The 10000-nt window shown below is 43.2% G+C and overlaps 2 protein-coding genes across 4 annotated transcripts in view; one reads left to right on the forward strand and one right to left on the reverse strand.

Annotated features, from left to right (window-relative positions):
- lrfn5b (leucine rich repeat and fibronectin type III domain containing 5b) overlaps positions 1-5374 on the reverse strand; it is a 16996-nt gene extending 11622 nt beyond the window's left edge. The window contains exons 1-3 of one of the 3 annotated variants that reach the window (XM_032543757.1): positions 5093-5374; positions 4727-4959; positions 3260-3453 (exon numbers count right to left, since the gene is read on the reverse strand). In XM_032543757.1, coding sequence (XP_032399648.1) covers positions 3260-3453; positions 4727-4764 — 232 coding nt within the window. In that variant the 5' untranslated portion in view covers positions 4765-4959; positions 5093-5374. Of the gene's footprint in view, positions 1-1610; positions 2385-3259; positions 3454-4726; positions 4960-5092 lie in introns of those variants that run through there. The other 2 variants (XM_032543759.1, XM_032543758.1) reach the window with 2 other exon arrangements.
- A 127-nt stretch (positions 5375-5501) lies between these two features.
- LOC116706767 (methylmalonate-semialdehyde dehydrogenase [acylating], mitochondrial) overlaps positions 5502-10000 on the forward strand; it is a 7437-nt gene continuing 2938 nt past the window's right edge. The window contains exons 1-7 of the mRNA XM_032543760.1: positions 5502-5740; positions 6038-6082; positions 7286-7360; positions 7756-7917; positions 8067-8145; positions 9121-9423; positions 9708-9829. Of these exons, the coding sequence (XP_032399651.1) occupies positions 5702-5740; positions 6038-6082; positions 7286-7360; positions 7756-7917; positions 8067-8145; positions 9121-9423; positions 9708-9829 (825 nt within the window). The 5' untranslated portion in view covers positions 5502-5701. The remainder of the gene's footprint in view (positions 5741-6037; positions 6083-7285; positions 7361-7755; positions 7918-8066; positions 8146-9120; positions 9424-9707; positions 9830-10000) is intronic.

Raw genomic sequence — 10000 nt, forward strand, 5'->3', positions numbered from 1 at the left:
CCCCCCCCCCCCATGCAATTCCAAGTGTTTCCCTTCACATCACAGGACATTTAGTGGTACCTTGATATGCTGGAGATCTCGCGACTGGAGCATCAGTCCAACAGAGACACAAACAAGCAACACTCTTCATTTTTCAGACGCTGTCTTGTAGTCAAGCAGGAGACGCAACGGGCCAAATTGAAATGCTGATCACTGACTTTGAATCTCAATTCTTGCACCGATGTGACGCGCCCTGATGTGTGGGGCTTAGTTATGACCTAGGATTTGGTTTCCGGAAAGAGCAAATGCAGAATCCGTGAACACCACCTCTGAATATCAATAGGGCCTTCTCAAGAGAATATGAATACGTCTGTAGACTGGCGAATCTGCCAATCGCCAAGTTCAGTTTCAGGTGCAGGAAGTGGAAGAAAAAAAACATCTCTTTGTGAAAATAATGCGCTCTATTACATGGGCTCTTTTCATGTTGCGGTCTAAATGTGGAGACTGCCAAGTTGAACACATAATCACTGTATCTATCATTTTCTCCTCTTTCAAGGACCCTCAGGATCCTGTGTGTTTTCTACCTCACAGCAACAAAATGGTTAAATAAATAATGTATAATCTTGTGTTCTGTGTAGGCTACATAAATCATACATAAAAACACAGCATGTGGACCAGGTGTGTGTGCAAGTTTGGGACTGTCAAATGATCTCAAGTTGTTGTTTTTTTTTTTTTAAATGAAAGCACACAACACAAGCTTTTTTAGTCGTGGGGGGAAAAATTGGGTCAGTGAATGTAGAGCTGGTCTGCAGAACAGCCTCGTTGCTGAGGAACCACACATCACTTCTCTGCTATCAGTGAAGTAGCAGCACTATAAGCTCCATCGCTGAGTGCATTAACATAGCAGGAAAAGCCAACAGAAGCAGCAAACTGAGGCGTGGGCCTGATTTTACTGGTGTGTAGCAGTTGCAATGGAATAATGAGATAGCCTGTGTGCGATAACTGACAATCTTTTTTTTTCTAAAATGATCATATTTACGTCTGTCTTCATCAGTCACCTGGAAACACCTCCCCCCCCCTCCCCCCTGCCCACACACTCATGCTATTATCAATTTTGTTACTTAGGCTAATTTAGACTTCATCACACCTTAATGACTGATGTGTCATTTGCATATCAGCAGTGGTTTAACCACAGCAGCTGATCACAGGGATCCTCTGTGCTGATAAAACACACACACACACACACACACACCTGAAATAAATCTGATCCTATCTGAGGTTGAATAATAACCCCATTGGGCATGATTCTCAGTTTCACCTGTAGGGAGGGGGGGGGGGGGGGGGGGGGGACAGCACAGAATGCAGCCAACTAAAAATAAAAATATATATGTGATATCTGACGGCGTTCCTAGGCAGTTGAGGAGATTTTTTTTTGACCTTGCGGTACAGGTCCTGGGCTGGTGGGTTACACACTCAACCCCCCCCCCCCTATCACAAGGGACCATCTAAACCCTTTTCAGATAGGAGAAGTACTTCAAGTCAATATTGCGCCTCTTGGAAAGACAGTTCCCCCTAAAGAGTTCAGAGTCTTCCATTCACACCAAATTGCAGACTATAATGATTGAATTTACCTGGTAGATGAAACATCAAGCCGAGTCAGAGGAGGGTGTGTTTGAGCATTTTTTCTCCCAGGAGGGCTGAGAGCATCCTGACAGCGGCTTGTCTAAAATGGGACCGACGGCGCCTGCTGGAGATAATTCAGGTGTCCCGAAACACGCGTCTCGGCTCCTAGAACATGTGACGGCCTGCGAAACCAGCGATGCCCTTCAAGAAATCCATGACCAGGGTATTAAAGGACGACTCCTCTCCGATCCCCTCACATCGGAGATGCAGCCTATAACTCCCCCTTTCGTGGAAAAAAAACCCCACTGGAAAACGCAAGCCGAAGGGTCCCGTTGTGGCTGCGAGGCTGTGCGGGATCGCGTCTATACTGCGCATCCGCCTGCGTGCACAGTCTCCAGAAGAGAAAACGCCTCTGAAGCGACAGGCTGCTTTATTATCCACAGCGCTGTGAGTGACTGCTGCTGTGCTGAATCCAGCCAGATGTTCGGATCGCTTTCACGGGCTTTCGCTGGCGACGCAGGGCTCAGTGCGACTTAATCCAGATTGACTGAAAGGTTGCTGCCATAATATGCGCCCCCCCCTCCCCTCTTATCCTCTCTTGCCCCCTGGACTACTGTCAACCACCGACCCGGCTCCATTTCTGACCAGAGGTGCTGTGCTCGGAATGGTAATCAGTGCGCTCCGGGTTGCACAGAGACCATTTGTGTGCAGATGCGGTGCCTCTCAGCCGATCTCACAGGCATCATCATTTATTCATGTGGATTGCACTCTACTGCACGAAACACAGTCTCATATTCTCTGAATTTGTTTTAATAAAAATCCCCCAAAAAGAACACAACAGATGTCAGATTCAGACATACACAAGATTGAAAATGAGTCAGGGAATACCCAGTGAGATAAACAAGACGGGAATTGAAAATGCATTCCTTTGGTGAGCAGTGCATCTAGTCTGGGTAAAGCCAAATTTAGCAGCCCATGAATGAGCTGAGTAGTCCTGCATGTATTACATACATTTTGGCAAGAAAGTGTTGAGATGGCTGAAACTGAAAGCCTTGGCTCCCCGTGGGTCTGCTTGGCCCTTGACTCATCACATCGGATACAATGATCCTTTGGCCTTTTGTGCAAGTTGGCAAAGCCGCCTATATGCATAAGTCTATTACAGTAGCCCACAGCGACACAGGAGACTCCTTGGAATCGCAGACTCAGTGTTTTTTTATTTTTTATTCCCAAGAACAATGACCTATACTGCTCCAGGGTGTAAAATAGGCGTCTGTTGTCGTCCACCGACTCATCCTGAGGATTTTTACTCAGATCAATAGCTGCATCCAGTTACAACACAACCACTTGAGATCGATATGAATAGCCTAAGTGGTTTAGGCATGGTTATCTAGAGCTGGAATGGCAAGAGCAATTTAAACTAAATATGTGTATAACTGTGAGTGTGTGCATAAAGTCGCTGAAATTACAAAAAACAATGTTGGCATACTTGCACATAAACCTAGTAGAATACAAAATACAAGCATTTTGCTGGTGGGAAGTGTTAATGTCAAGGCCTGGATGTGGGTGTCTGTGAGTGACTCATTGGAGTCATCATGAGCTGACAGTTTGTGATATGAAATGACACTGACAAGTCTTGGTTTTCACTGTACTCCTTTACCGCTATGAGTCACGTCTCTCTGAGCGATGCATGTCAGCCAGGAACTGGTGGTAGGTGAGGTTGTCCGCCCGTTCACCCGTCCGACTCTTTTTTTCCAAGAACAAGCCCATGCTGTCCCGCGGAGGGTCAGCGATGCTGCGACTCCACGGGGTCGCCGTGATCCCCAGCAGCTCCCGCACACCAGCACAGATGACCTGCAGGGTGCACAGCAGGGGCCTTTGATAAAGTGTGTGTGAGAGTGACTAGTCTTTCAAAGAGATCTCACCAAGATTGTGGCATCATGGGAAGAAAGGTTACAAGGTTACACTCCCAAAAACAAATCCATCAAAGGAATTGCAGGCTAACCCAATATGAATCTCAACGAAATAGTGCACAGACACCTGAGGTTTTTCATTATCAGTTTAAAGTCACCAAGAGAGGCCAGTTTTTCTTTTCTCTTTTGGTTCCATGCTTCGACAGTTAAGCAGAGCTGAATACATTAAGGTGCGTTTAGCTAATTTAGTTCTGACTTTAGGGAGAGATAAGAAAAACAGCCACTTTAACTGGTTCTGTGCATGCGATTCAGCTGATCTGGCGTCTGCTCGCAGTGATGCTCGGTTACAACACACGACTTTAACTGGATGTCACACTGTTCAAAGAAAGAACGTTGGGATGTGCAACTGTGGCACAGACAGAGTTTCCAATGTTTTCAGCCCTCTTAGAACTTACTAAATAGATATTTGAATACAACTGAGGAGGCAACTAACAATTATTTCTATCTATTTTCTTAATTTTTAAAAAATTATTATTCTATTTTACTTTTACCTTTACTTTAATGATTCACTTATCAAAATGTGAATCAATTAAGATAAATAATAAAATATATTTTGCTAATCTCGTTCAAGTCCCCGTATGGACCAAAAAGAAGGGAGTGTGGATTGGTGGCTGGAGAGATGCCACTTCACCTCCTGGGCACTGCCAGGTGCTGTTGAGCAAGGCACCGTACCCCCCCACCCGCTCAGGGCGCTGGTTCGGCTGGCAGCCCACTCACTCTGACATCTCTCCATTAGTGCATGTATAGATCCTGAACATGTGTGTGTGTGTGTAGTTCAGGACTGTGTGTGACTACTAAGAAGTGTGGACACAAAGTGTAAATTGTAATTGTAATTTCCCCATTGGGGATTAATAAACAGATTAAAAATTTATAAAAATAAAATTAATCAAATTCCAATGTTTTCACGCTGGTGTTGGGAGGGGGGGGGGGGGGGGCTGCCCATGGCGTGGCTTTGGGGTTCAGGGCCCTGGATCCCAGGGGTAATCTAGTGCCTCCTGGATGCTGCCAGTCCACCAACGTGCTTTCGCCCTTGCGGGGACTCGAACCAACGACCTTCTGCGTAGTAACTCATCTCCCTAGAGACTAAGCTACCGCCCCCAAAGTGCTTCATTGTCAGTTGTTATGACCTTATATACAGTACAGTAGTATCTTACAGTGTCATCGTTATCTCAGCCTGAACTGCCTTGAACATTGTGTGAGCCTCCAGCTTTGAAAGGCCGTGCAACGTGAAACGTCTCTATCTTCACAGAAATCTCTTAGATCTCGAGTCTCTGCCTCTTTTGAATACCTTCATGTCTTTAAAATCTGTGATTCCAAGTCTTGGCATGTAGATACAATTTACATAAATGAGCTTTCTTCCAGTGATGACGTTCTCCGTAAAACATGCCTGCAACAGAAATAAGGTTGACGTTATTTTTTCGGTAGCCTATCTAACAGGCACACACTCTAACGGTTACTGTTATTAGAATAATAAACGTTAGTCATCCTATGTCTGTGTAGACAGGTGTATGTTAACCTACTCTGTATTGTGGAAATCCTAAAGACTCAATCCATCTCGCAACATCATCACAACTCCACTGTAGGAACTCCATGTTGCCTCTAAGCATGTTTCCATGGAAACTGTTAACTGCCACTACAGGTGTTGATACGTGTTTCCTTCACACATAAAAGCGAGTTTGTCCAATCAAAAATATATATAAAAAAATTGTAAGGTGGCCAGGCAACATGTTCGACACCAAAGTTTTCGAAGAAGGTTTTCTAAATCAAGTAACAGAGACAATTCCAGAGTGTGTTGATGGAAACAGCCAATCATCTTCTTGTAATTTAGGGCGGCTGTGAAATTGTGCGCAGTGATTGGCTTTTAAATCACTCGGTCCCGCCCACACCGAACGGAAACAGATAGTGCTGCCAGGCATAGCTTCCACAGATCTACAAATGACGTGCGCGGGTGCTAGCCTGGTGCTAGCCATGACAGCCACACCGATAACGCCTTGTAGATCGAATATCAAAGCGCAGGACCGCGCTGTCCTTTTCAACAGTGTTGCTAGCTGTAGTTCTCTTTGCACCCCGTGTCTTTTGGGTCGGTTGAAGGGCTTCGGGGCAGGAAAAGCTAAACCCGACGCTCCACAATGGCTGCAATTCTCCTCCGTTCATGTTTTAGCAAGAAGGTAAAATAAATGAACGCTTATGTTAAAGAACAGTTGCTTTTGTTTGACGCTCAACGTAGCTAACAAACTGAGCTGCTAGCTAAAGTCGTTGCTAACACACGTTGCACACAGTCCACTCCTCCTTTGAAAGCGTTTAATATTTATGTGCAATTTAAGTTGGGTTGGTAGGGTTTTATGTGCATCACGTGGACAGGGAAGACAAGCAATGGAGCATTCAGACATGGCTTTTATTGATTAGACCTTGGACAATGACATTAACGTGAATTGAAGTTGACTCTGGTGTTATAATTCTTGCAGGTGCCCCTCCAGCTGGGTCGCATTTGTTACTCCTCTTCCTCAGTGGTGAGGTCAACTCACCAGCTTTCATAAGTCAGCATTGGATGAATGTTATCATCACAAGCTCTTATCTTTCAATTTGAGAAGTCACCACCCTTATTTCTATATGTGCCATATTTTAATGTTTTGTATCCTTTTATTAGTCCCACAAGGGGAAATTACTATTTACACTATTTATTACACACATTACACACAGGCTTACATTATTAAGCAGTTAACTTAACAGATATGCTAATTATTGGACATGCATGACCCCATGATATGAAAGTTAAGTTGTTTTTAAAATACCATAATTTACTTATTTTTGTGCGATTAAACTTAAAATGGAGCTGAGACACAAACTGTATTCTTAGATCATCTTTAAGACAATAGCCATGACACAGATTTGTAATACAGTGTCAATATTACAAATTTGAACAAATTAGAGTATTTTGGTTGTATGTAATTTAACATAAACCTTTGATTTGAAGTATTGTATGTATGTTCTTGTATATTATTTGATATTGTAATGTATGAAAAAAAACGTTTCAATGTTTTCTGTTGGGCAACCCATGTAATGAAGAGACTGTTATTATCACCTTGAACATATCTTGGTATTTCTTAACGGTCAGTGTATTATCTGAGAAGGATTTTATGTGCTATAAGCTAATATTGGCTGTTTTTTATGATTCCAGTCAATTCATCAGTCTGTCTTTACATAAGATTCTCCAGATTTGGATTATTTAGCTATTTGTTTGTACAGGAAATGATATAGTGTGGTAAACCTTTTCTGTGTAAGGTTTCGCCGTTTTCAGAATGTCAGAGAAAAAATTCCGGCAGTAAGTCAAAGAAGCTAAACATCCTACTACTGTTTTTGTAGTTGGCGTACAATAAATCAAAAAACTATTTCATACTAACAGGTAATTAATATGCCATCAGACATCAATCAAACTCCCAGATGCTACTGCCCAAACATCACAAAGAAAGTTCTTTTCCTTGTTTCATTGAATTGTGGGACAAAAAATGTACATAAATGGCACAGTAAACGGGTGTTTTTATAGTAGAATGTATACTGACTTATTTTACTATATCAATGTGATACACCATTACCACAACTCTCTCAGAAAGTCCCTGTGTATGTTGTAGTGATGGATAGATGCCCTTCATGAACTCTGTAATGATGTAACCAGACAGGAAGGGATTTAACCGTACGCCTCTCTGATCCTTCAGCCCACCACCAAGCTGTTCATTGACGGCAAGTTTGTTGAGTCCAACAGCTCTGAATGGCTCGACATCCACAACCCTGTAAGTATTCATAGGTGAACTCAATACAACCTGCGAAGAGGTTACAGTAACAAGATCTCTACTAAAAGCTGGCTGCAAATAACCATTGCAACATTGCAGTAGTAATACATGGACATTGGGTAGGGGGGAATAAGTCTTCTAAGAAATTGTAAGAAATCAAAGCCCAGTCATGTTTTATTCCTCAAAGTCCAGCCCCGCTGTAGTTTAGCTTGTTAAGTATAAGCCTCTAGCAAGGCAGTGTTGGACGATTTATAGCATGCATCACATTAAATATCCAACTTGTAAAGGATAGAAAGCAAATGTGGTTCTTAATATTGACGAATGGATGTACATGCCGTAATGGCTTCCCCTGCTCTCAGTCAACTGGTCTGTATTGACGTTCTCCTGCTCCCCAGGCCACTAATGAGGTGGTGGGGCGCGTTCCCAAAGCTACCCAGGACGAGATGCTGGCAGCGGTGGACTCGTGCTCCAGAGCCTACAGGTCCTGGTCCGACACCTCCATCCTCAGCAGGCAGCAGATCTTCTTGCGCTACCAGCAGCTCATCAAGGATAACATTGTACGCAAGTTGTCACTAACGAGTTGATTTTCTTTTTCATCTTTTACTAATGTACATTTTAAGATGACAACTTGAAGAGCAAGGACATTTTTTCCCCTCCTCACTGATGTCTAATTTGTTGTTGGCTGTTTTTCCTTTTAATATTTCAGAAAGAATTAGCAAAGATGATCACCTTGGAGCAGGGTAAAACTCTGGCGGATGCAGAGGGAGACGTATTTAGAGGACTCCGTAAGTAAAGCGTAGACTTCCCAGTGTGCTATTGGGTTTTCGTATCCTGATTAGATTAGATTGCTGGTGCATATACAGCAGATATCAAATTCCCCTGTTGAAACCGTTGTCTATAGTAACTATATCTCCTGATGAAACGTCTGTATCTTTGGCAACCCTTTATACCATTGTCTTGGTTGGAAGTTTGATCCCAAGTGTCTGTGGGGTGTCTATTATTTGCGTGTAACCAGATGACTTTCACTTTTAAATTAATAATGGACAAAGTAGCTTTTTGGCCTTATTGACATATAGAAGAGAGGCTTTCAAAGTGACCAACTATAACAAAACAAGGGTTGGGGGGAAACGGCACCCTGCAGGATGACATTGTTAGATCCAGATGTTATAGTGTGGCTACCTAGTCTGTTTTTATGTAAAGCACTTTGCTGGCTCTGTTGTTAGTTGGCATGTCATATAAAGATAATTATGCGGTTCCCCCTCATTAAGGTGCACTTGTTCACTTTGGTAGACTTGCATCAACAAGCACCCTGTTGAGAACTTAAAAGAGCCGTACACATTGGCAAATAAAGCAAGATGTATTTTGGTTATTACAAGATGGTGCTGCCAAAGTATTTCTTGGTACCAATCCCAGTTTCAAGATGCCAGAGTAATTCTGGCATGCTAACTTTAAACTTATCAGCTGAAACACAGGCTACTTTATATGCAGGTGTGCTGCTAGCATTAAAGTTTTCTTACAGTACTGGGAACAATAGTCGTATTACAGTTCACTCAAAAGGAAAATAAATCAGTTTACAGTTGGTGTGAATTCTTGACTATGTAATGCATTGTAATGTAAACATACAGTATGATGATGTCATCTTAAATAACTCTTAGTCCTATTACAATTTTCAGAGATGCATCCATTAGTATGTTGTGTATCTCTGATCTGTGTGCTTTTTCCTATTGGTTTATTTCATAATCTCATCTTCATCCCCCCAGAGGTGGTTGAGCATGCCTGCAGCATTACAACTCTCATGCTGGGAGAGACGTTGCCTTCCCTCACAAGGGACATGGACACCTACACCTACCGCCTGCCCATCGGAGTGTGCGCTGGTATCGCCCCTTTTAACTTCCCCGCCATGATTCCTCTGTGGATGTTCCCCATCGGCATGGTATGTGGCAACACCTACCTGATGAAGCCCTCTGAACGGGTCCCAGGGTGCACCATGCTCCTGGCCAAAATGCTCCAGGATGCCGGGGCACCAGATGGTACACTGAACATCATCCACGGCCAGCATGCAGGTGAGTGTGTGTCTCATTCAGAAGCACACAATATGTGTGTGTAATAATAACCAATGGGAAAAGTTCCAAGGATATTTCAAACATTAATCATATACCCCCTGGCAATTTGCAGATAGGAAATTTCCATATTATGTGCAGCCTACATCTGTAAGTTATTCTCCAGTGTTTAAAAGACTATTTTAATCTCTGTATCCGAGGCCTTTGTGCTCTTGTATTGTCCCTTAGGGGTGCAGCATGAATGAAGAAGAGCGGTTTTACAATATCCGTTTGTATCTTTTGTGTAGCGGTGAACTTCATCTGTGACCACCCAGCCATCAAAGCCATCAGCTTTGTGGGCTCCAACCCGGCTGGAGAGCACATCTACGAACGGGGATCCAAGAACGGCAAGAGAGTGCAATCCAACATGGTACACCAGAACTCCCAGTACTCCTATGACTCATTTTAATATGCTTAGAATAAATATGCTGCTCTTCCATTAGGGATTAACAGTCTCCGGAGGCTGAAATTGTTGTTTCAGTAACCCACGTATTAAACACTGCTCCTATTGTCATGGACAAAAACATGGAGCAAGTGGCCA

Source organism: Etheostoma spectabile, chromosome 18 (assembly GCF_008692095.1).
Source record: "Etheostoma spectabile isolate EspeVRDwgs_2016 chromosome 18, UIUC_Espe_1.0, whole genome shotgun sequence".
NCBI classification, from domain to species: Eukaryota; Metazoa; Chordata; class Actinopteri; order Perciformes; family Percidae; genus Etheostoma; species Etheostoma spectabile.